This window comes from Vicugna pacos, chromosome 8 (assembly GCF_048564905.1).
Source record: "Vicugna pacos chromosome 8, VicPac4, whole genome shotgun sequence".
In the NCBI taxonomy this organism is placed as follows: Eukaryota; Metazoa; Chordata; class Mammalia; order Artiodactyla; family Camelidae; genus Vicugna; species Vicugna pacos.
The window spans coordinates 9,520,109-9,547,497 of NC_132994.1; the positions used below are offsets into that span (position 1 = coordinate 9,520,109).

Sequence of the window (27,389 nt, forward strand, 5' to 3'; positions counted from 1 at the left end):
CTCAATGTGTGGGTGATCACTGGGCTTGCCGATTCAGTGTGCTTTCCTATCAAGAGACACTTTTTGCAGCAGAGGAAGTTATGTTTCAGAACTTTGAGAAGTGGATGCACTAGGGGGTTGGAGTGGGCAGGCTGGGAGAAGAAAGAGGATATGCTAGCAGCCTTGCTCTTGCATTCCCTAGTTGGGGCGGGAGAACTTTCTTCCAAGATCTCTCCCTGGAGGGACGGTGATGGTGTGTTAAGTTTGGGCAGTAGTTCTACACACAATTATCTCCTTCTTTGGGAGAAATATAGTCCAAAGCTTCTCAAGTATTACAGATTATAGAAGTCAGACAAGTCTGTGAGCACTGGAAAGCTGAGCAAATCAGAAAGTATTGGAAGGAAGGATGGTGGGTATAAATAAGTGGGCAAAGTAAGAATACTTGCATAATTAGAATGCTACAGGCTTGGTGACATTGTGATAAATGACAAAGACTGGACAGACCAAAGCGTTCCTCCTTCCTAACAGCACACTGGGTGTGGAGCAGTCATAGTTCACCACTTCCTGTTTCCATCACATTTCAGATCAGACACAAGTACTTCCTGAAGCATTTAAGAATAAAATAAATAACAGTAACTCTCAGTGAACCCTATAGAATATTGAGAACTATACTGAAAATACAAAGCAAATCCTTAAAACACCGCATTTCTGAACTTAAGAGGAATCAGTTCCGATTCAGTAAAGTTGACCTATAGTTTGCAGGTGAAGCTCATGTTCAACCCCGAATATTATTTGAATGGTTTCTTAGCTAAGAGTTCATATCCAAGAGCTGAATATGTTATGCATTGAGCATGAAAGACTCAACCTTTGATTAATCTTTTGTTTTTAGATTTTTCACCACCATGAAGTACTTTCCAAACACAAGCATTCTTGGGAAAAGAGTACACACTCGTTCAAGGAGCCACCCCCAAACACTGAAAACACCGCCTTCCCAATTTCCAACTCCCTCTTGGAAATTCAAGGTTTGTGATGCTACTCTGGGTACCTTTTTCCATTTTGAAAAAAAAAGTAAAAATGTAAAAAGTATTAGAGTTACTCAACTGTAGGTTCTAAGAGACAACACATTTTTCCAGTACCTTCTTTTCTTAACTCTTCCTTGATGTATAAATTTGTGCAAAAACAACATTTGCCTGGTACTTATTGTGGTGACAAATGGCTGCCAATTTAGGGCAGCATTCCCGAGGTTTTTCATTCTAGAAGAATAATCTTACTTACTACTTTTCAATACCTCGTGTTGTCTGTGATGCTGAAATAAACCATTAGCTCAATTAAAAACTCAACCCAACTAGTTTGGAATTTAGGGACCAAAATCAGCCTATCAGATGTTGGAAATTTTCACTTTCATCCAGTTGCTTTTGCAACCTGGATTTGGGTGTTTTCCCTGAAATGCACCCATCTCGCTAATTAGTTTAAAATATCTATAGGCGTTTTTGGTTTCGTGTTTCCTGACACACAGAATACCCGTCAAAATTGATCAATTGCCTGGCATTACAGTTCCCTGGATTACAACTGATAGCATCAATGTATTAAGAGATCGGAAAGAACTGAAAAAAATCTGTCACTACAAAGCATGAGTTATTCACGGTACTTTTGCCACTTGCATAGATGCTGAGGATGTAGTTATTGGTTGAAAATCTGCCTGTTAAAGTACCATTCTAGCTGGCCTGTATTTTATTTCCTAATGATTTTCATTGCATGTTTCTTAAAACTTCCCATCTGTTCTAGTTCCTGAGAGCTCGCTGATTAACAATGAAAACAGGCGTGAATTTTTATTTTCATACATACACTGTGTCACTTATAATCAACCTTTCTATACAAAAATTATAAGGTGAATCTGCACTAGACTTTCTGAAAATAAGTGAATTTGTATCTGGGCTCCATTTAACAACCCATCATAAATTCTCTGAAAAATACATTCATTTAAATCCCTCAGTTCAATATACTATTAGGTACAACTCTTTAGATTAGCTTTTTTTCCTCATTGTTTTATGCAGCTGTTGGGAAAAGAAAACGATTATTCCCCAGGTTATTCTAATAAATCAGTTCAAATTGGGGTTAAGTTTTTATTCTTTTCCATACATAAAATGAGTTGTCACTTCTTTTTAATTTATTAATTTTCTAAATATACAAAGTTATAGAAATACAGCCATAAATTTGTGACCTCGGCAAAGTTGCTATAGCAGTTTTTCTTCCGAGGGATGCCTATAGTTACCACATATTTTGCTTCTCATAAAATTTTATGTGGCCAAAAATCATAATACTGCTTTTTTTTTAGAAAGTCCTCACTTTCCTGCTATATATTTTATAGTTACATTTTACTCCTCAAATATAATTTTTTATTACATGGGGTTTATCTATCCTTTGGAAACTTAAAAAAGTGAATGCTAAATCTTCCTTTGACATAAAATACACTGTTACGCTGATAGTTTCCCTGAAATGGTAGAAACCAGGTTAGGGCAGGAAAAAATAAACTTGACTAAAATATGGGTAATTGTCCCCATGTTTACAAATAAATTACCTGTATTATACACAAAAATGATTATAAGAATAGCCATTACTGCAGGATGCAACTTTTTCCAACTGAGTTGGAATCCCATCTTTAACATATATTAAATTGCTGAATCTACTGTAATCTATTTCCAAAAATTGTATCAACTCCATCAATCTGTCCATTCATGTACCAATGCCACATCATTTTACTGACTATAGCTTTAAAATGAATTTTTGTTTCTGGTATGAAACTTTTCTTCTCTACTACTTTTTGTTTTCAATACTGAACTATCCTTGCTTATGTATTTTCTATATGAACTTTAGAATTACTTCATTTAGTTCCCATGCTTTTTAAAAAAACCTGATGGTATTTTTATTAGGGTCACATTAAGTCTGTGGATTGATATAGGGAGATGACATCTTTGCAACATTGAGTTCTCCAGTCCTAGAATCTTAAGCTTTTCTGTGGCTGTCTATCTTTTTCATATCTCTAGGTAGCATTAAAATTTTTTCTTTACATAGATCTTTCACATTCTTAAGTTTATTCCTAGATAGTTAATGTTTAATATAGTTTATATTATTTTGTCCTTTGGAAATATGAGAACAATTGATTTTTGAGTATTGATTCTATGTAGTTTGGTACCGTGTTACCTCACTTTGTTGAATTTTCTAATTGTTTGTAGTATATAGTAGGTTTTCAGTTTTCCTGAGTCTACTCACAATCTAAATACAAAACAACTATCCCTAGTTTGAAATTTGCACCTCTCGGGGAGTGATAGAATTGTTAGGTATCTTAATAGTGGTGGTTTCTTAGGTGTGAACATCTATCAAAATCTACCAAATTGTACATCTGAAATATGTGTAGTTCACCCTACAGAAATTACACCAAAATATAGTTGTTTTTAAAAAAGAAGAAAAAAAGGAAACAACTACCCCAAGATAATAATAAAGTTTACTTGTTCAATACTTTACATTGTTCTCAAAATGTCTTAGTTTGAGAAAAATCTAAATTGTGATTTAGTGAAACTGTCAGTTTCCCTCTTAGAGTTTGACGCACAGGTGAGCAGAAGAAATGATCACATTTAGGCATTATATGCTATGCCTTGTGTGAGGGGCTTTATATTCATTACATCATGAACATAAACAACTCTATGAAATAAGTACTCCGTTATCCTCATTCCATATACAAAGAAACCAAGATACAGAAAGGTGAGGTAATCTGTCCAGGATTGCAGACCAGTAAGTGGCAGTCAGAATGTGAATTCAGACTCAGGCTCTCTGGCTCCAGGTGAAATGCAGGAGACTGAGAAAACAACTGTCCCTAGGTTGCAGATTTTGATGGGGTCTGGTCCCAGGTAGCCAGAGTAACCCAGGGAAGGAGTTGAGTGTAGTTGAAGAGGTTAGACTCAGCTCAGATGATCCTCTGAATTTCACACAACGTCAGTAAGTACACCGCCAGGACTCTGGAACCAGCCGCTGCACTACATTATTTCTCCTTAGCAACACATGGATTATTTCACTAATGACGGAGGTTACTAATTGCAGGCCTCAAACTCACGTGTGCAAGAAATAGAATTATCATCATATTTCTATATCTCTGTATTTCTATTACGGGCTCCCATTGCATTTTATCTTTTTTTCTTTTTTAATAAAATAGCCAGTCTTTCCTCCTTTATCACTGAAGCAGAGCCAGGCTGAGCTCCTGAGAATATATGTCTGTAGACTCCCTGAAGGACAGGTGGGTCAAAGGGGAGGGTGTCTGGCTGGGGTAGTGACAAGCATGGGAGCCGTCGAGGCACAGCTTCCCACTTCCTGTCTCCTGTCATCCTTCTGCCAGCGCTGCCTCGATCCTCCCAGGCCCAGCCACCTCGCCTGCTGCCACCACCAACACTGCCACCATCTTAGACTGGCCAGTGGCCACTCTACCATCACTACTTCCACTCTGTTCTATTTTATCTTAGTTAATTCTGAGTAAACTCAGTCAACTAAGGTTTTTCTTGGTAAATTTAAAGACTCCTCAGTCAAGTCAGGGTCTCCCGGGTTAATTCTAGGGCTCCAGGACCCCATTTCTGGAGCTGGGAGTAAGCTCTGGATTCATTGGGGATGAGGGGAGAGGTAACCTAGGCAGCATCATTCCTCACTGGCATTCTCTGAGATGCACACTATGGTCTCTGGTCTCGGCTGTCAGCCTGCTCAGATTGCTGATCCAATGGGTCACAGTTCTGCTCTCAGGTCCAGCCCTGCAACAGCTATTCCTGTGGCCTTTCAGGGACATGGGAAAATCTAGATATTCCTTTAGGGTTGCAGGATACTGAAGCTATCACAAGCTCTCTCCAACTAGACATGTCAGACACCAACTTCAGACAACTTTTACTCTATTTTTTCTTGAATTATTGGAGGGAGAGACATAAGTTTTGCCATGCCCTTTGCCACGGGTTGAATTGCGCCCCCTCAAGTCCATAGATTGAAGGCATAGCCCTCATTTGTGACTGTATTTGGAGATACAGAGTTAAGGGGTAATAAAGGTTAACTGAAGTCATAAGGGTAGGTCTTAATCCAATAGGATTGGAGGCCTTATAAGATCTCTTTCCATGGACATGCACAGAGGAAAGCCCATGCGAGGACACAGCAAGAAGGTGGATGTCGGCAAGTCAGGGAACTAGAGAATTATGTTGATCAGATAAGCTACTATCCCTGGTATATCTGTTAAAAATTATATCACTAAGGCTCTAAAGAATCTTAGATCAGAGGCTGCTAACTCAAAAATCCTGAATGAGAATGAGAACGCTATAAAGCTTGGGGAAAAGATCACATCCATCCAAGATTCAGCATTTTTGTACAGGTGGGAGCCGGTGAAATGCATCTCAAGGATGTTTTTAACTGGCTCGTTCCTGTTTCATCCGGGGAGTGCTTAGTTAAGGATGGATGACTTGCTCTTGGTTCTACAGGGCCGACAGTAGAGAGGTATTTTAAGAGGATCAACTCCTTTTCTAATTCTATCTTCCAACTTTGGGAAGCTGTCTTTTTGAGTCACTGATTGCCTGGTCCCTTTCCTTAAGATATAACATAATTTCTTTTACACCATTCACTCCTTCCCACCCCCCAAACACAAAACCCCTAGCTGTGCAAAATCAAAATCACCTCAGCCTCCTTCATTTCAATCATATTGTCCAGTAGGAAGTGGCATCTGCACATTGCAAGGGTAAGAGGAATTGGAAGGCAGGGTTTGATCCTGGCATACTTTCAGAAAATCAACCATACAACATGTCCTTTCTGTGGCTGAGTCTCTGAATCCTAATTCCTCTCCTTTCTTAGCTGTCTATTCCAGGCAATCTTCTTGGTCAATAGGATATTAATAGTAGGTGACATGTGTTATGACCAATTTAAGTTCTGTGAATTTAAACCCAGAATGGATATGCAGTCCACTGGTCAACATTTCAAGTCATCTTTTCTTTCTCCAATCGTTGGAGAAATAAGGTGTTCATTTCAATCAGAAGGTACGAACTTGGAAGTAGAGAAGGGTTTGTTTGTTTGTTTGTATTTGTTTTACTGTAAGAATCTCAGTTCAAACATTGATTCTTCTGTTGGCAAGTGACCTCAGTGGAAGGAATTTAACCTGTCTGCTTTCCCATCGTCTAAATAGGGATAGTAATTATACTTCATACAGTTTTATAAGGATTAAACAAGATGTGTATGTGCCTGGCAAAAGGTGGTGATGGGGGGTGTCAATGAAATCTAACCCAGCGACTGAGCATCACCCAGCTGAGGGCCAGGCACAGAGAAGAGGGCTCGGCTGCCTTCTGCCGGTACCCTCCACCTGTGGATAACTTTCTGCTTCATCAGACTTGATCACGTACACATCAGCAGCAATCTCCTCCTACAAAGCACTTTACTATGACTTTCCAAGCTACCAGTGAGGAAAGTCCATTTTATTGCCATATTTTAGAGATAAGTCATCTAAATCTGAGAAACTTAAGGAAAATATGCCAGTGAACCAGATGTGCATCTTTTTCTGTCAAGTGGGCCAAGAAAATTTCCCAGGATCCCAGGCCACTAGGGCAACTTTTCAAAAACTTGCTCTGACTGGCCCGTCCCCCATTCAGGCAAGTGCAATAGGGTAGCTCGTCCCCCAGGCCCCCAGACCCAAATGAACAATACCAAAATGGGGCTTGAAAGGTTCCCCTCCAACAAGCCCCTGCTCCTGTATTCTCTGCTTCACAAGTTAAGAGATTTCTCTTGGGACGCTGACTGGTAGTTTAAAAAAGATGAACTTGTACTTGGAAGGCTTGCTACAATATTATATGATGAGGTAATTATTCATGGAGTCCCAGCTGAGCCTATAGGGTTCAAAAGCTTTAAAATCTATATCTACGTTTATAGATTTAGACAGCACTCCCCACATCATTCACACACACACACACACACATCCCTTCAAATATTTATTTAAGCTCCGGACCACTTTTTGATATAACCGTATTCTCCCTATTTTGACATTCTTGAAGCAGCCCTAGAGAAGTGTAAGATCAAAATTACAAGTCTTGCAGTTCACACAGAGAATGAAGTATAAACTCTCAAGGTGATCTCATGTGCTCAGAATTACGCCTTTTAAGGTCAAGTTAACTCAAAATATAGACCAAAAAGAATACAGCAGTTAGAAAGGGAGCTTAATGAATGCAATGAAGGATATTTTCATCTATATTTTAAACAATGCTGGTTAAGCCAATGCATTTTTTCATGCTATTCCCACTTTGTAAGTTGGGAATATGGTCATTTGTAAAAATAAATGTGCAGTAAAAGATGGTAGTAAATTATGACCAGAGTCTTTTGATTTAGCATAAAGGAAGCCCAGAATAATATATTGTCCATTCTAGGTGCTTAATTTGTGGAACTGTTATACAGAAATTTTTATTCCCTGAAAAGTGAAAAACACCTTCTGCGTCCTTAGTTTTCACACTCTCGGGGACCAGGTCAGTGGCATAACAAGGAGGTAACTTGGAGGGTTTTTTATTTATCTTCCCCCTAACCATCATCAGCCGCCCATCAGAATGCAGGAGAAGAACACTGCGCGTTCTGTTCGAACTTGGCTCCAAAACAAGTCCCCAGGCTGCTCCTTCCAACAGATCTTGTTCCAAAGCTTCTCCTATCTTGACAGTCTAAAGACACCACTGGTCCTAATATGTCTGTTTGTATCCTCATGATAACTGTCTTTCTGCCTTTTAAGATTTTGTGTCATCATTTGGACATAAGAGCACGGAGGTGGGATGCCCATATACACAAACACAAAACATAAAACAAGCCATTTTGCCCAACGGACCCATTTGCACAAAAGCTCTAGACCAGTGGCCTACACTGTGGTCTTAGTGGAACTCTATCATTTTTCTGGGCCTCAATGATTCAACCTGTAGAACGAGGGACTTGAAAAAGCTGATCTCAAAAGCCCTTTGCAGTGCTAGTTAAGCCAGGGATTTCTGGTTTCACCAAATATGTGAATCAGGATTGCTTATCAACGTCTGCTACTGATCCTATTTGCCTGGGTCCCTTTTTATCATCTTTAACCATTCTCCAGAGGCAGTGAGAAACCTCGCAGAGCAGGACAAGTATGGAGAATGGAGCCTAGATGCTACCCGTGGCTGGAGGGTCCCCTGGTTCCGCACCCCGCCCCCTGCTCCCACTGCCACGGAATCAGAAAGCCGTGAGGGTGGAGGCCACCTGCAGAGACGCACACCTGGGAGAAGCAGCTGGGGGATTATAAGCAGCAAACTACTTGGGCTTATCTCAAGTCTCACTTCTTCCTCGACTGCAGGAGAAACAAAAGGAAATGTTTCCAAAGGAAAGTTCTTGGCTGTTTTTTTTTTTTTCTCACAAAAAGGGATTTTTCCAGAGAAAGAGGGGAGGGAGTGACAAACAAGAAGCCAACAAAGGAGGTGGGATAGTCTATTCGAGGACTCCTGAGACAGGAAGGAAGGGGGGAAGGGCACAGGCATCAAGAAATTTACACCAAGGTGGTGGAAACTTCAAATTCCAGTGTGGGTCTTGAGGCCCAAGACGGTGAGAGACTTCCAGACCTTGGACTTCATTATACACTCATTGTAATATATTAGCATGGTAAATGGCACTCCCACAGGCGCCGTGACAGTTTTAAGGCTGAGCATGAAAGGTCAAAGTGTGCAGTGGCCTAATCCCTGAGAATCCCAGCCCCTTCCCCAGAAGTAGTTGAAATAGTCTTCCCACTTGTTAGTATATGAAGCTACGGAGCTCATAAAAACCAGCAACCCTGCACCTCATCTTCTGAGATGGCCCGCACTCTGTCTATGTATGGAGTGCGTATCTACTTTTACTTTAAACTAAGCACCCAACCCCCACACCTCATGGCCTTTCTCTGGTCTTCTGAGACAGTCTGCACTCCTTCTATGGACTATGTATCTCTCCGAATAAATCTATCTTTTCTCACTCTTGAATTCTTTCCTGCAAGAAGCCAAGGACCGACATGGGGCACATCTCAGGGACTCAACCAAGACCTGGGACACGCCATCCTCTTGCCCCACATTCATTTTCCTGTATCACTCCCACTTGGGCTCCGAAAGCCGGTTCTCTCTTCGCTGCCCCTGCAGGTGGGCTTCCAGGGTCCAGCTGAGCCACCACCCAAGTCTTGGTGAGGACAAGAAAGCCCTGGGGTCAGCAAGACGCCAGTCCCCATAAGTAGATTTAATGATGACTGCTTACTTCAAAAAGAGGATTTAATCCAAAGCAGATTTAGCAGGGCAGTTTCCAAAGAGCGGTGGGAATCCCAGGCCTGACCTTTGAGAAAATCCCAAAGGCTTCACTGGCCCAGGAACTGGGCAAGCCAGTCACAATGGACGCCTCAGACAGCAGAGGAATTCGGAGATGCCAACTTAACAGGGTCCTAGCCGGGGTGTTTCATTTAGCATCAGGAGCGTGTCAGCGTGTGCATGGGCGCTCAGTCAGGGAGCTGCCCTGGGAATAAACATCGACAGAAAAACATACGAAGCACTAAAGTGTTGTCTGTTGAGTCAAAAATACTATTTCAAAACCTTAAAGTGGTTGGAGATTTAGCGAGAGTCAAAGGTCTCTTAGGCGAATTCTTATCTAAAACATGTATTTTGGTAACATGCCCCAGTGGTGCTGATCAAAATATGAAAAGCATCTGGAGATACATATTTTAAAAATTATGCTTTTTATTATTATTCCACAGAGCACTTGGCCCAGGAGAAATTGTAGTTGCTCTAGTAAAATTAAACAGCTCCAGGAGGGCGGGAATTGGAACTGGTAGTCTTAAGCTGGTCAACACAAAGTTAGTAAATAAATACACCTGAGATAGGCTCATTGTGTAACAAATGTAAAAGCACTTTGTGAACTATCAGGCTCTCCGTTGGGTGTTACTATCGCAAGTACCCTCACAGTACACAAAAGTTAGGAAAATAAAAAAGGAAGAGAAAGAAACAGCTGGGTAAGTACAGCCTCTCAGTCCACATATTTCATTTAAACAACAGCTCTGTAAATGAATACCCCTGGGGCATTCAGCTTAGGCGAGAAATTGTAGAAAAGGCAGACATATTGATTCTAGAGCAAATAATTTACAAAGTCATCAGAAAATAAATCACAAGGGTGTTCTTTGAAATTATTTGATTTCAGATCTTTTAAAAAGTTGGACTTTATTTCCTTTCTTTGCTCTTATAAATTTATTAATTCATTCAACAATTGTTTATTGAACACCTGCCATGTCCATGTACTATGCTAAGCACTGTGACAGAGCAATGAATAAAACAGACCAAAAAAAAAAAAAAGTCAGTGTCAAACAAGTTGCTGCTCTTACCTGGCCACATTCCAACACGGGGCACCTAACCAGAGGATAAATCGCTGTTGTCGATATATGTACTTTACACTATTAGAAGTTTGTTTGCAATACCTATGCTTGAGGTTGGAAAGGTCACAGAGATTGAGGAGGCGGAGTTAATTCTCACTGTTTGGTTATCCCAAAAGGTCTAATTAGACCATCTATCTGTCCCAAAAAAAGCTGATAAACCTGGGCTTAGAGGTGCAGAAAACAGGGCTTAAAGAAACCGTAAGTGGAGGATATTGTACATAACACTCCAGCCATTGCTCTTTTTCATTTCTCCTTCCCCAAGGGATGTGCCAAGTCCAATAAGCAAACAACAATTTTTAAAATTTAAGACAAACCTATTCTGGGTCGTGCTTTTATTTACTCTTTTATCATGATAACTTTTTCTTGTAAATAAATTTACCTGGGAAATCCAGATCTCTTTTTTGTAACTAAACAGATACAAGAAAGCTGGGATTGGTGATACTTGAATGGCTTTTGGCCTTTTTTTTTTTTTAATTTAACTCTTTTTTTAGTTAATTTTTTTTAAGTTGAAGTACAATTGATTTACAAATTGTGTTAATTTCTTTGTCGGGGGAGGTAATTAGGTTCTTTCGTTTTTTTCAAATGGAGGTACTGGGGATTGAACCCAGGCCCTCATGCGTGCTATGCATTCTAGCACTGGACTATGCCCTCCCCCACTCCAAATGGCTCTTAATTTTCAAGTCCTAAACATGGGCGTAGACTTGCTTGGTAACTCAAAGGATCTGGATTCAGTGTCATTGGTTTCAAAGATTGTGACATTCACAGCGTTAACTGTTCAGCTGAGGGAAGGTAAAGGAGGAGTAAATTGAAAAGAAGATGCTGGCAAAACTGGATAGCGTTGGACAGTATTACAAAGCATTTCAATTTGAAGTCTCTGTTTCAAATTGGCATCCCTGGTCTGAGAAAACCACCTACAGAGGTCGGTACTGAGGCTCATCACTGAATTTTTGTTGTGTTTTGTTTTACGCTATTTGAAGAGCTATGCAACCCTTAGAAAGTTAAGTAGGTAGTTTTAGTCATTAGGTAGCTCATACACAACCAAATGGTAAGAGTTTCTATAGCACTATTAAGAATGAATAGGGCTCATTTTTTAAAGGTTAAAATTTAATAATTTTTCTTTTTGAATAAGAGGATTTTTTTAAAGGCTTTTTTTTTGGTGGGGGAATCTTGTGCATGCTAAGCATGGGCTCTACAACTGAACTATACCCCGCCCCTTGAATAAGTAAGTGGGTTTTAATCCCAAAGAGATAAAGTGGATTATTTCCGATAGGAAGCACCAGGTAGAGAGGCTTTTGAAATGTAGGTGCTTCATTCATCAAGTTAAGACAGAAGCTCCCTGAGTCTGTGGCTTTCTGATTTCCGCATCCTAGTGGGAGCGGGGTGTCCTACTTACACGCACATGGTCACCTAAACAGTTCCAGGCAAAGTCTGGCTCGCTCTCTGCAAACCATTCAGAAGCTGAACTCGGCCCTGGACACGTGTCTGCGGTGTCACTGGCGGGAACTGACCCCCGACGGGAGGGGCGGGGTGAGCCGGCCGGCCTCCGTGCCGGCGGCGGTTACCTCTCTCGCTCCTGCTCCAGCAGGTTGGTGAAGTCGTCGCTCTTGTTCATGTAGTCCGTGTGCTTGTGCTTCTCGTTCTCCAGCTCGTACACCGTGCGCCGGTGACACTTCTCTGCCAGCAGCAGCTGCTCCAGCATGCGCCGGTAGGTTTCCTTCTGTTTTTCCTCGAGTCTGTCCAGCTGAGCGAGCAAACAGGGAAAAGAGCTGACCATTGTTTTTCACTTAATATGACTCGAAAGAACTTACTTACACTGGTCTAGTGATTTGGTGCCCGAACGGGAGAACCTTGAGTCTGCTCTTTGCCGTTTTCCCCATTCCACGATTTTCTTAAAGCCAACTGGCTTTGTGAACTAGCCACAATAAGGCTGCAGTAACTTCTGGCCTCCGGCCCTTTCTCAGGGAACATATGTGTGGTTCCTAAACTTTCAGAAAAGCAAGCTCACTGTTTCAGTGAGATGGTACAAAGCCTTACGCTCAGAAAGAAAGAGAATGCATCTCTCTTAATCTCAGAAAAATAAACAGCCCAGCAGGCACGTGTACCAGACTCCTCCCCTGGGAAGAGGTGATTACCAGCATCACAAGCTTTTTCTTAAGGCTGACAGTTACACGCATCTCCAGGAAAAGTATGAAGGACCCACAGTCCTCTTCTTTCAAGAGATTCTAGGTTGCACTCTTGCCTTTGGAGATGACCCGCACTCCGTCTATGGAGTGTGTACCTACCTTTACTTTAACTCCCCCCTACCCACCGTGTCCATCTTTCTAAATAAATCTACTTTTACTCAAAAAAAAGAGAGAGAGAGAGATGCTAAATATAGGGAGAATCTCAGAATCTCAGAACTTGTAGAGAGCACATATCTCAGCTGAATGAGATCTTACCCAATATTGTTACAGGGATTTTTGTGCTTATTTCTCTGGCCAGGCCATAAGATCTTTAAGAAACCATGCCTTGATCATCATTTTAGCCCCTGGTGCCTAGTATAGTGCCTGGAACAAAGTAAATGTTCAGTAAATGTTTGTTAAGTTGGACCCTGTCTTACAATATTGACAGTTTCCTACCCTACTCTCCTCTTCAAGTCCTAGTGCAGGAGTTCCCAACCTCAGCATCACTCGCATTTTTGGCCAGTTAGTTTTTATTTGAGGGGCCGTCCTGTGCACTGAGGATGTCTGCATCATCCCTGGCCTCTGACCACTAGACGCTGGTGCTGCCACTTCCAGCTGAGACAAAACTATCCCCAGACATCGTTAAATGTCCGCTGGAGGCCAAAATCCCTGTGCTTCCTGCCCTGCATTGAGAACCATTGCTCGACTTGAAACAGACATATTTAAAATCCATTCTCAATCCCACAACCATCTCCCTACACCCTAGCAGGTTGGCTCCATGGGTATCAGCGTCAGAGCTCTTCCCCCTGACCTTCCACATTTGCCCTTTAGTGACTAAGGAGGATCTGAGGGTCCCTCTGCAAGCGTATTATATCTTCATTGTGAGTAAATCATTTGTGAGGTCCAAAATAAGAGAGCTATTTGGCAGAAGGGTATGGTTCAGGGGTAGAGTGCATTCCTCGCATGCACAAGATCCTGGGTTCCATCCTTAGTACCACCATTAAATAAAGAAATAAATAAAAAATTGAACTACCTCCCCCCAAAATAAAAAAAATTAATTAAAAAATTTTAAAGAGCTATTGCCCCCATAATCATTGATGTCTTCTGACTAGACCCCCACTTGCTTTGCCAAGGGGCAGGTGACCAGACAGATGAATGAAGTCCAGGTTAACTGGTGCCTGGTCATACCTGTGATCATCCAGGGACTGGCAAATTGTACTTCTATGTGTTCTGATAAATTTCTGCAGTCTTCATGGACAGTCTATAAAAGAGATTTTCTCACCAGAATAACTCTCCCTGTGACAAACTATTCTCCCCAAGAACACTCCCACCTTTCCACAAGTGTTCACAAGTGTGATTGTCACCATATGTTACAGAGTTTGTCAGGCATTGCTGGAACGTCGTCATCATCCTTAGAAATGTAGAAGGAACAACTCTTTCCCTTTCTTGATCCGTCTTACTTGGTCATAGAGCAAGGCCTTCCCGCCTTTTGAAAGTACCTGGAAGAGCAGCTTCTGCCTGTTGCCTGATACCCCGACGTACTCTTCCCTGAGGAAGGAGGCATGGCTTTTTGCAGGTTGTATTTGGGACGAGGAGCTGCCCAGGGACAGTGCAGCCTTTTCATTTCTTACTTTTTACCCTGCCTGCCATCAGATGGTACCTTGTGCTCTGAAGGTCCAAACTCTCCCTCAAGTGCTTTCTCCAAAGTCTAGAAGTGAAAGTACTAGGAATCTGGTGGTGGTCATTTATCTATTTATGCCAGCAATAAAGTTAAATAGTTTAAGGCGTCTGCCAGACCCCTGAAGTTATCCCCCAATCCATTCAAGAACTCTGGAGGGGAAAATGGGTGTATTATTAACTGGACAGCTGACTGAGATATACCCAGAGAGAGAGAGATTGAGGAGCATCCTGGGAAAACAGCAAATGTGATACCAAGTGCCCTGGGGCAGCCTAGGGAAGGAGGCAGGTCCTCGCTTTAACATGTTCTGTCCTTGTGGGATTGGTTGTTCTCATAGTCCCCGGGGCTGGGCTGCTGTCATCTCTGCGGACCGTATTCACCTCACCTACACTAGCGCAGCTTGGCCTTGGCACTGGTTACAGAATCGGGAGGTTGGCCTTTTTGTCTCTTAATGCACATAGGAAGGATGCTGAGACACTGGTGTGTGCCCTCCGATTTTCACACAGAGCCGCAGACCCAGGCTTTAAACTGCAGCGGCAGTAAATTCCTCTTTAGCAATAAAGCACTAGTATGTGAAGATCCAGCTTTCAGTTATAAATTCTGGACGCAAGAACTAACATAGGTAGCAAGAGATCAGCTGCGCCAGACCCTGTTTCTTGTTATTTCACTTGGAACTGCACTGAGCTCCTAGGTGAGAGCTGAGGCGGGCTAACCTCTTGGGTCTTTGTGGCTTGTCCAGAGACTCTGAAGACCACCTCCGATAATTATGAGCTCTGTGGATTCATTAATCATGTACACTGTGTCCCATGGTTTTTGGTTTTCAGGCTCCAAACTGTGGCTTAACCACAGAGGAATGGTAGTTTTTATTAATGAATAGTGAAAGTGAAATGGGCACCTATTACTCTGGAAGTGCAGCTCCTACTTGGACAGAGATGGAAGGAAAATTGAATGAGATCATCATAACACCAAAGGCCAAAATTTACTGAGGAAAGAGTGTACCTGAATCAAGTTGGTGGAGAAGACATTCAAGGACTTAAGATGGGGAGAAATTTCAGTACATTTCAGACAAGAGGAGCATGGTTTGGGAAATGACTTTACCTCTGTTATCAGGGGAGGGCTAACAGAGGATGTATTAGGGCATTTAGACGGAGAGAAATCTACTTAAGGGGAAATGTGAGGTCTTAAAGACAAAAACTGGATTTGCACAAGAGGGAAATGAATCTAATAAGTGCTCTTAAAGGCAGGGCTCTATAATAGGAGGTATCTTAGTCATTGTTGAATCAAAATGAGTGATCAGAGGAGGCAGAGACAGGAGAGGCTGGGCCACAGATCAACGCACTGTAAAACTGCAGACAGTTCTTCATAAGATCCAGCGCTGGCCATTCTGAAGACTGCAACAGCTATTCAGAGGGGTCATATAAAACACAGACAGGTTTAAGAATTTAAAATCTGAGAATATCAGGGTAGGATATTTGAAGCAATTTGGGGTGAGTTTCAAGGTGTCTGTTACGGCTGGTGGGCCCTGAGTGAACGTGCTCAAGAAATATGGAGACGTAGATTTGGAAGGAACGGGGAGACAAAAGGAAGGGGAGCTGGGCAGGACAGCACAGATGCAGTCCAAACATGGGGTGTGGTCCTGGGAAAAGACTCCTCAGAAGGGGTATCCAACTCAAGAACTCAAGAAAGGAGGTAGGACCTGTGGTGGAACAGAGCATCTTCTCAGCAGACTCATAACTCCTTGGTTTTGCTTCTCTCTCTGAGGGAGACCACACAATACAGAATGTAGAAGGAAATATTTGGAAAACAGACGTCTGGGTCTGAGAGCATAGGGGAAGTGGAGGCTAACAAACAAATCAAAAACCCTAAGATCCTTAACAGAGCGATAGAGAAAGAAGGGGCCCATTTGAAAAAACTGGTCAAAATGTTAAAAGCTACAACAGCAAAACTCAGCTCAGCCCTCCTACTGCGGAGAAGGTTGTGACAAGAGAAAGTATCTTTGTTGCCTTGGTAGGATGAGTTACTTAAGAATTAGAAAGTTCAAGAAGGCAAAGTTCTGAGAAAGAGCAGCACCTGTGTAAGGTATGGTCCCCACTAGGCACACAGGCTCCAGAAGGGTCACCTGGGGGCGGGGGCGATACTCCTGCTGAAACAAGGAGGCACTGGCAAGAGATGAGTTCCCTCAGCCCAGGCTCAGTGACTGAATACGGAAAAAGATTAAAGAGGTTTTAAATATGCAGGTGGAAAAGTAGAACAACCTAAAATAAGACAGAGGCATAAAGGATGTCACCACCGCAGAGCCCTAAACTCCGCAAAAAGACAGATATGTTTCAAGTGCCACTCACTGAGGGCAACGATAGTACGTGTAAACAGATTTCACCCCCCAACCCTGGGTTTGCCATTTCCCATACTTGTTAACCTCTTGATGGTAGTGATACAGGAAAAAAATGAGGGGCAAGAGAGGATGGCTGTGTCTCAGGTCTCAGTCAATTCCCTGGGACGCGCCCTGCCACGTGAAGGTCCTTGGCTTCACACAGGAAAGAATTTAAGAGCGAGCCATAGTGGCAAAGTGAGGTAGATTTATTCAGAGGGATACATATTCCACAGACAGAGTGCAGGCCTTCTCAGGAGGCCAAAGAGGCCACAAGGCGTGGGGGTGGGTGTTTAAAGTAAAAGTAGATACACACTCCACAGACAGATCATCTCAAAAGGCGGGAGAAAGTTCAGGCAAAAAGCCACAAGGTGCTGGGTTGTTGGTTTTTAAGGGATTGGTAACTTCATATGCTAACAAGTGGGAGGATTATTCCAACTGCTTTGGGGAGGGGGCAGGGATTCCCAGGAACTGGGATGCCCCCCACCCTTTGACCTTCGATGCTCAGCCTTCAAACTGTCCCGGCACCTGTGGGAGTGCCATTTAGCAGCTACTGTATTTTAATGGGCGTATGTTGAAGCTCAAGGTCTACTGGGAGTTGAATTTCCCACCATCTCAGTGCTTATTGCTGTGTCATTCTTTTAATGGCTGTGCCCTGCCCCCTTCCCTCCTGTCTCAGTAGCAGGCTCCATCTGATGTGGACAGCTCCCCTCTCCCCCACGCACCGACACCAACCAGCATCTTGTTGTAGCTGAAGATTTTCTCTATCTACCCATCTTCCCTCAGACATCCCCTAGGTCTCTGCTTTGGTCTCGGTAAGAGTAACACGAGCCTGCATTATACTGAGTCCTGAGGTCAAAAAATATAATTTCACTTGAGATAAATTGGCCTTAGAGCTGGGTATTTTTTTGCATATTTAAAATTTATGAGTGCTATGATAATTGCATGTGTCCTACTAATTCTTTAGACTCCATGAATAAACATAGAATAAGGGACTTCAGGATGTATTAATTCAAGAGAATTCTCAAGATTAAGATCTCTCTGGCTAAGGCTAAAAAGAATAAGAATTTGTGAAGGAAAGAAACTGAAACCTTAATTTATTTGAAATTTTGCTAAGGAGTTATGAACTCTGCTATCCCAGACTTCAATTTACAAGGAAGCTCAGGGGGATTTAATATTTGCTGCTTAATTTCTCCCCAGATATTTGGCGAGACAGTGGGGTCCACTATATTGGATCTACTGCTTAAACTTTGGTGAGTTCTACTGGATAAGCTAGCTGAGCCTAATTTGGTATGGGAATTAGAATAAGCAGTGATTTTTTTTGGCTTGAGGTACAGCCTGGCTTCTGTAATTGGGAAGAACAAAGCTGACTCCATATTGGATCCATTTCTTTCACTTAATCCTTTGTATTCTATTGCTTTTGCTACAAGTTAATCACTGAAGGGTTGTTGCCTATAGCTTCCAGTATACACATTGGTCCATCTCTGGGAACCCTGCCTCCCGTGCCTGACTATTAAGCTAAAATACCTTTGTTTAAGCTCACAGGAAACATGCTGACCAGACCCACCTATGAACACTGCAGGAAGAAATTGACACATACCCTCTGGCATCCAGAACCAGGAAATATTTGCAACAACTTATTGCCTTTTTTACTTTACCTCTTCACCCTCCATCCATCTTTTACTCTATAAAAGAACCTAATATCCAAACTCAGGCAAGGTGGTTCTTTGGGACACTAGTTCGTGATCTCAGTCTGATGGCTTTCCAAATAAAGTCACTACTCCTTGCCCCAACAACTCGTACCTCAATTTATTGGCCTGTCGTGCAGTGAGCAAATGAGCTTGGACTCAGTAACACTTCTAGGAACAAGAGCTGGACCATCTGCTCATGGGCCCAGGAGGCTGATGGAACAGTGATATACTGGGATTCTTTATGAATCTCATATGAATCCTCGTAAACTTGGAAGCAGCACTCTTACTTCTTGAAGGAGTCACAAAATGGCTTCCCTAATGCTAAGGCAGCTTTAAGAACTTATTGTGATTAGTTAACTTGCTTTCTTTGAGTTATGCCCTACCCTAAATAACTTGTACTTAAACCCAAGAACTGTTTTCCTAAAAGAAGATCACAGGACAGTAACCTTGGAGGAACAGATCCTCCAAGAACTGTGGCACAAGATAAACTTTTGTGAAAGACTGTATTGTTCATTGTCACTGATATGCTCCATCCTGTTTGCCTATATAATCACCAAGCCCCAAACCCCAAGACAGATTCACAGTTACCAAGGTACTAGCCTGCTATGACCCCCCTGTGCCCAGCAAAGCTATAAAACCGCTCTTTTCTTTGCTCCTAAACTCTGTCCCTGAGTTTGAATTCGCCTTTTGGGGGTGCAGAGACTGATTTTTTGGTAACATTCTGAGAAACAAGAACTTGATTGTTAAGCCCAAAAGCTAAAGAAACCAAAATTCTGTAAATGGTGGAAGATAAGTCTTTTCTCCTCTGGCTTTCTATTTTTCTCACAAATCAGGACCTCACCATTTTGCCAGTGTTGGGAAAAGTAGCTTCTGTCCTTCCCTCTACCTCCTTATTCATTCCTCCCCAAGGAAGGAATAATTCTTCAGAATGTTGAGTTCAGGGGAGAAAGCAACCAAGAAGCATGTCCAGCTTAAGTTAGCCTAGCATGCGTTCTAGGAGGACAACCCAAAAGAAAAGGTGAGTGTTTTCTTCTCTGCTCCTCTGTCCGTGAGGTAGGAGCCCTTCGGTTAGACCTACTTTCTCAAGGTAGGTTGGAAACTCCTTTCTTTGAGTACTGTCCGTAGTACACAGCCGATTGGAGGCAGTGATTCTAGATGTGTGTGCTCTGCAGACCTACCCTCTCCCTTGAGGGGCCATTCCAAGCTCTCACTTTGGAGAAAAGAATTAAGAAGCCCAAATGATGCTGAGCTCTTCAATCCAGGTGTTTATAATAACAATAATATAAAACTGATATTTTGACCTCTCTGTGTCTTTTACTCCTCAAATCCCTCCAAGTTTGGAGCTAATGAAGAGTATGAGCAATTATCACCCTCAGCTCCTGGCAAATACTCATAGCTAATATTTGTGAAGGACCTAGTGTGGACTGCACACTATGTTAACAGTTCTAACAGGCGTTGCTTCATTTAATCTTCATGACAACTCTGTGAGGTGTGCAGTGTTGTTCCTCCCACCTGACAGAAAAGAACACTGAGGCTTAAAGAGCTGAGGTGACCTCCCTAAGGCCACAGGCAGCGAGTAACTAACTGTGGGTCTCAGACGTGAAAGTACATGCAGCCAGTTGACGCTCTCCTATCACATAAGTATCTCTTAATGCTCTAAGAAAAGATGAGTACAGAGCTCCAGTTCACCCTGGTTGCAGAACTCAGAAAAGCTATGAGGCATCCATCTGTTGTGAACACTGTCTAAGGCAGATCTTTAGGAGACCTGTCCAACTGAGCTGCTGCAAAGGCTTGTAAGTTAAAAATTAAATGATAATAAATTGCTTCAAGTTTTTAACTTCTGTGCTCTTTTTTCATTTATGATACTGATTTTGCATCTATGAATTTTTTTACATGATTTCTGAAGAGTCAGTCTGGCTAGATCCATCAACTGATTCAGCATTAAACTTCTGCTATGATGTGAGACCATTTTTTGCAGGTAGTATCATGGGTGATTCACAACAACTGTCAATAGTTCCTAATACAATCTTGTATAAAAATGATTAAATACTGTCCTATTAGATTTCCTTTCATCTTACAGAATTGCCCTCAGCCTTCTATTGGGATTTTGCCTAAACCTTTATATTTTAGCTGCTCACATGAGACCATTTTAATTATGACGGAGTCTATAAGATACCAAAACTGAGTGGCTTTAGAGCCATAAATTTCAACAAAAAAAAATCAATTTAATTTTTGAAGACCAATTTGATAATAATCTGAAAACTCAGTGCTAAAACTGATAAGCACCTCAAATTTTTCCCACATCATCTCTGAGAGAAATAAAAGACTAACAGACTGCAAGAGCACGTAACTATCATGATCACATGAGAAATATATTTCTGGCTTTACATATAGCTAACGAAATGCTTCTACAATTCTTATCAATGAAAATGCATCCACAATAACTCACAAACGGTTTAATTATACTTTAATTCTCTATCAGGGCATCATAAAATGTTTGCCTTTGGAAGAAAATGTTAAAGCACGTAAAATGCGAGAGGGTGAAGCCATCCCTCTAAGGGTCCCTTCTCGGGGGCCTTGCCGGCGTCTGTCTTTACCTCTGAGATGGGCTTCTCATACACATCTTCTCCGATGGACTTCTCCTGGGCCAGGATGGCGTCTCGGTGCAGGACCCGCAGCACTGTCTCGGGCTCCGCAGACCCGTAGTGCGCCTCCAGAACCTCAGGCTTGGTTTTCTCTGTCTTCAGCATGTGGATCACATCTTCCCTGGCCTGTGGTGGAAAGTGCAGTGGGGTCAGACTATTGACAACATAAATCCTAAGCCGGGCTCACAAAATCGATGCGGAGTTGATGGAATACACTCCCATCCCATCAGGGCGATTGGCAAATTCCCTGGGTGTTTTTTGTCCTTTTTTTTTTTTTTCCATCAAAAGCAGATTGGCAAGCAGAGACTCTGCTTCAGGTTGCTAGGAAGCAGGAAAGAAGAAAAACGGTTTGTGCTAATATTAACTCCATAAAAATTGCTCTAACTAGCAATGATTCTGAGAGCGGGGAGGACTGCTCCTGGGCTGCCTACCCTGTTTCAGTGCACATGAGGTCAATGACCCCTTAAAGTTTCCTAGTTTTCTATTTATGCTCTCAAGGTAGTATTCAAATCTGGCTTAAAATTAAACCCCGCTCTCCCTCATTCTAGTTATAACTCCATGTGTAATTAACAAAAACAGCCTTTATTAAAAAAAAACCAGCCTTTATTGGTGATTTTCTGCTACACATCAAGTGATTCATTTTGCACAGAAAAACATGGTTGGGAACTCACACGGTGCTGGGCTGGGCTTCTCAATCTAATCTATTTCTACCGAGGGTGAAATTTAAGTCCTATAACATCCAGACCGCCAATCAGACGAGTCAGGTTGGTGGGGTCAGAGTTGTTCTTTCGGTTTCTTAGCAAAATTTTAGCATCTTGTTGAAGCTCTTGAGAAAACCACATGACTATATGTTTTAAAGAAATTGACTATGGTCCCCATCACATGCAAATACATCTGGATGTATTTTCTTCAGACTAGGAGTGATGAACGCTGCAGTTATGATGAAGCTGACATTCAGCATACTCCCATCTGGTCGTCTACTAGTTTTTCCAGTAATGGCGATGGGTATGAAATGTCCTGACTTCATCACAACTTGTACTGGAGAACAAACTGGTTGGCAACAGAGTTTCAGTCTGTGACATTGGAAGAGTTTTCCCCTGTGTTATGCTGACTATGAGTTTTAAATCATAAACCTGGCTTAGTATCATTGTATTCTAAACAAGGGAACTAACTAGTCAGCCCTGAGATAGGAACGTTAGAAAGTTCATCTTTCTTGAGATTTCTCACTTTTATTGCTTTTTCGTACACTCCAAATTCATCTAATTCCAAATGGCTGAAGACAAATTTATTACAGAAACGTCAAGGGACTGGAATTTGCAGATCTTCCCCATGTTGTCTGTGCCACATATACGTGTGCTCATTTCAAGGCAAAAATGGAAAATATTAATTTTTGAAAAATCAGTGGTTTGGAATCAGCAAGAGAGTTAAAGTCAGAAAGTGGTTTCATGGAAGCACAATGTGTCCTTTCAAGGCAGGGCGGAAGAACAAAGCGCACTGAAGGGACAAAGTGAATTGAATTCAATTCAATTCAGGCTAGCTGTACAGAGTCTCTGTGCAAATTAGAAAGAGGCGCCTGCTTCTTCCTGGAGACACAGCCCTGAGTCTGAGTGCAGTGTGCCTAGGGAGCAAAGAGTGGGCTGTATCTCCTCCCCTCTGCCAGGCCCCCTCGTGCAAGGTACAACTTCCCATCTGTGTGCGGTGGCCCTGCACCGAAGGAGTCCAAGGTACGTCCATTGTCACTGGTCTGCAGGCAGACGGTGTAAACAAAAAGCCTTACAACTGTAAGTAGGTAGCTATTTCAGTTTAAAAGTTCAAGCTATCTGGTTTAAAATATAAATATTATTGGTATCTGTCTTCTTGACCAAATCTTCCTAATTCTCCCAGAAGAAAACAGCTTGTTTTATTCCCACGGATGTGAAACACCTATATCTCCTCTCCCTAAAAAATATACTTATGCTTGAACTGTATTGACTGTGCTATGTTATGTGTATCACACATTTCATTCTTAATTACTCTTGACATTAATTACCAAAGAAAAAGAGACTGTGGTTATGTAACACTGTGCATTATATATTTAGAACCACACTATTCATCAGGAATTTACTGAAAGCATTTTTAATTTCTCTAAAAATAATCATGGAAGAAATACGAATATTGCCTACAAGTTACTGCTATTTAAAATAGCTTATTACCATAAATCAATCATTCATATTGTGGTATCTGTTTAATCAATGGAGTAATGAGGATGTGATCATAAGAAATTTTTTTTCATTACTTTAAACATATGATTCAATCTATGTAAATAAAATCAGATGCTATGTTTTGGGGACAAAACCCCTTTATGTCTCTGTTTTGAGCATCTTGTTCATTTTTGTATGAAAGAATGAAATTCAAAATGTAAGAAGGTTCCTGTCCTTGAACATTGCGATTTTCACGTGGAAGTTTTATCGCAAGCAAGCAGTTAAAGTCTTAGCGTGCTGAGGAGCTGTTAAATAGGCCACTGTATTTAAATAGATGTGAAAGGAGCCAGAGGGAAGAACATTTTGAAAGGGACTCTAGGAAGGGGAGAGATAGGGTTCAGAGGAGGAAGAGACAATTTAAAGTGTTCAACTGACTTAGTTTTCTTGACGGAGGAGAATAAATATGAGGTTAGGGTACTGCAACAGACACAGAGGGCTCACATCCTTCTCCTCCATCCTACACGACTCCTCTCTGTGCCAAGGGAGGCCTCCGGAGGCCAAGAACAGAGATGTCCCTGCAGAACTGAAACTGTATGGCATGGAGCAAGGGGTTGTCTCAATTGGCTGCATAAGGGACTGATTCAAAACATGTGGGGGCAGCAAAGAGCCACTCTGCAAAGCCCGGGCCCACAGGTGAGTGTGTGAGCCACCTTACAAAGTCAAGGATGGGTATCTGCATCCCTGAGAAAGCAGGGATGGAGGGACAGAATAAGACCCAGGACAGGTGGAGCCCACATGGGTGGCATAGTTCAAAAGAGGGCTGAACCCCATCATTCATTCAATAAATATTTGTACACATTCACTTTGTGGAATGCATTGCGTTCAGTTTCGGAGATATAACTGCATCTCGAGGCACTGAAGTCTAGGGGAATAGAGACAAATGATTGAAAGGCATTTGCACTATAACACGATAAGCCTTAGGATGGAGGAGTTACAAAGGGTTAAGAACACTTGAATCTGAGCTGAGGAAGGGGGCTTCCTGGAGAAAGTGATCTGATATTCTCACAATAAGTACTTGAGCCAGAGGAAGTGGAGAGGAGCTAGGGTAAGAGTATTAGCCAAGGAAAGACTGAAGGCAGAGGCCAAACGAAATAGATTTAGATGCGTGGGCTGGGGCAACAGGAGCCTAGAGTGATAAACAAAGGGCAACTCATGAAAAGCTTGTAAACCAGGCAATGAGTTTGCATTTTATCACGGAACAGCAAGCAGCCTTGGAATTTTTAAGCAACAGGATTGTTTGACATGGTCAGATTTGCGTGGTGAAAAGATCATTCATCTGCTATGTTCAAAACGTACCAATTCTGAATCAGCAGGTCTGATGGTGCAACCCAGAAATCGTGATTTAAAAAGCTCTGCAGGTATTCTAAGTGCACAGCTGCATTTAGAAACCCCTGCTTTAGGACCGACCGATAGGCTGATTCAGCACCAAAAGCACTTAATTTCAGCAAGTATTTACTGAGTGCTTATTGCCGGCACTGCTGTGTTATTTCAAGGCCCCCCCAGGATTGTCTGATTCCCAGGCGTGTGCTTGCCCCAGAGGTTATCAGTTCTGTGTTATTAGTTTCCCTGATCCTTCTTCACCAAGGACTCGTGGTCACTTCAGACCAGCAGCATAAACCAGGGGGGTCTGCAAAAACTTGAATGTGTTTGCCAGCTCTGGGCAAAAGAGGGTGACCAACTGTCCCAGTTTGCCTGGGACTAAGAAGAGCAGAGTCCCACAAAGCTGGACTTACGAAAATGAGGACAGTCCCAGGCAAACTGGGACGAGTTGGTTATCCTAGGGCAAACACTGAGTGGTCTGGGATATTCCAAAATGTCCCTGCATTTAGCAGGGCAGCCATGGTGGGCTCACTCTATATGCTCAGGAACTGAATTCCATTGACAGTGTTTACAAAACTTAGCTTTCTTTAAAGGCAAAAATCCATTATTGATGATTATGCCCGGTGATAGTTATAACTATTTTTTAAATTTGTGGAGGGGTATTTTTAATCATTAGGGAAAACCCACAATGAGTAGGAAAGAATGCTTGGTTCTTAAGCCTACGTGACGTAGCTTTTCCACACTTCTGAAATGGGTGTATGTATAACTCTGGGAGAACAGGGGAATCAAAATGAGCCATGCAGCTTCCAGTTAAACCTGGTGCATCCTCTTGAAGCACTAAGATTACTTAAAGACTTGAGGGGGGTGGTAAGTAGTTTAAGACTCTTTCAAAATATTAATACAATGTTAATATTGACTTGAATGTATAGGACAAAACACAAGACTTAAAAAAATTTGCTTGAGGTGGACAGCCTGGGACAGGCTCTTGGACGATGCCACTGTGATCCCCAGCATGGGGGTCCACTCTCTTAGGCTGAGAGGGAGCACAGCTGGATGGGAAGTCTGAGGAGCCTGCCCATACCTACTGACACTGCACGCTTCAAACAAGGCGTTCCCTGCCGAGAACTGTTGACCTTCAGTGAGGGATGCATTTTGAGGAGAGAATAAATCAATTTCTATGCTATGGAAGATCCAGAGTGTCAGTTTCTAAACACTGTCACTTCTTTGCATTATTTAGTTAACCAGCTAAGTATGGTCTATTGCTGCACTGGGCTAAGGAGCCCTAGAAAAGATGGTCTTGGAAGACCAGTGCACGCCCATTTCGTAGATGCTTTCTCATTCTGGGAACTCAACTCAATGTTCTGTATCTATTTAAATAAAGATTCTTATTAGTTTACTTGCCTGTTTTTCAGGCTGTGAGCTGCTTTGGGGACAGGGACTAAGTCCACATGTCTACTCAAAGAGTGCCTGTGATAAGCACTCAGGAAATATTTGTTGAAATAAAGAAAAGTACAATTAAGTGATGTGAGGTCAGAGAGGCATAAACCAGCGCTGCAAAGCTCAGAACAACCTTAACCATTTAGCCTTGTTGAAAAGATCTAAACAACTCCATCTTGTCAACTTCCACTCTTTCATCTGACATTCTTGTCTACAATTTAGGAGTCACTTTGTTCTTAAGTTTATTCTAAAAAGAAAATATGTAAACTGAATAAGGAGAAACAGTGCATTCCACCAGAATGTTACAACAGGAAATAAACTCTCTTTAAATCTCGCACAAATTGAATTATACTATTTACCCTAGTTAGGTAAAATGGAATATTATAAATGTATTAGAAGAAAAAAAAAGCTATGTAATTTATGATGGTATTAGCTATTACTACAGAAATTAAAATTAAAACCTTTTTTTTTTCTCCTCAATGTTAGAAAGCAAAGTTAATGTGATTAGTAACACAACAACATACAAGAAGATTCAGCCATGGTTGGTTTAAAGGGCCATTAGGGCTAAAAATGTGTCTTTTGGGGAAATTTCTCTCCACAGCAATATGGTTAATAGTAGCTTAAAAATCCCTATATAGCTTATTCAGTAACGAGCACTTCTTTCTAGCACTTCAGACTGAATATTATCCAAAAAAATCTTTCATTAAACTATCACAAGCAGATGCTCTTTTTCATATTAAAGCTTGCTTTCATTAGTACCATGTTAGCTTGAATTTTTTAAGTAAAATTCCTCAAAATCTCAATGATGTTTTTTGCAGAAATAGAAAAATCCTTATAGAATCCATGTAGAATTTCAAGGGACTCTCAGAGAGCCAAACAAGAACAAAGTTGGAGGGGTCACATATTCTGATTCCAAAGCTTCCTACAAAGCTACAGTAATCAAAACAGTGCGCTACTGGCATAAATACAGACATTTAGACCAGTTGAGTAGAAATAGAGAGGCTACAAGTAAAACTTCACAATATGGTCAAATGATTTTCAACAAGAACGTCAAGACCAGTCAATGGAAAAAGGATAATCTTCAACAAATGACATTGGAAAATTGGATATTCACATGCAAAAGAATGAAGTTGGACTCTTACCTTACACCATACACAGAAGTTAACTTAAAATGAATCAAAGACTTAAATGAAGGGCTAAAACTCAGAAGAAAACATAGGGGAAAAGCTTCATAATACTGAATCTGGCAATGATTTCTTGAATATGACAACAAAAGCACACGCAATAAAAGAAAAAAAACAGATAAACCGAGTACATCAAAATTTAAAACTTTTGTGTATCAAAGAACCACAATCAACAGAGTGAAAAGCAACAGACAAAATATTTGCAAATCATATGTCTGATAAGAGATTAATATCCAGAATATATAAAGAA

General features: G+C 41.7%; 1 protein-coding gene across 6 annotated transcripts in view; it reads right to left on the reverse strand.

The window, feature by feature from the left end:
• The window catches only part of FILIP1 (filamin A interacting protein 1), a 191,838-nt gene that overhangs the window by 41,670 nt on the left and 122,779 nt on the right, over window positions 1-27,389 (reverse strand). For all 6 annotated transcript variants that reach the window (XM_006216117.4, XM_031680277.2, XM_072965514.1 and 3 more), the window contains exons 3-4: window positions 20,911-21,084; window positions 11,977-12,155 (exon numbers count right to left, since the gene is read on the reverse strand). In XM_006216117.4, the coding sequence (XP_006216179.1) occupies window positions 11,977-12,155; window positions 20,911-21,084 (353 nt within the window). The remainder of the gene's footprint in view (window positions 1-11,976; window positions 12,156-20,910; window positions 21,085-27,389) is intronic.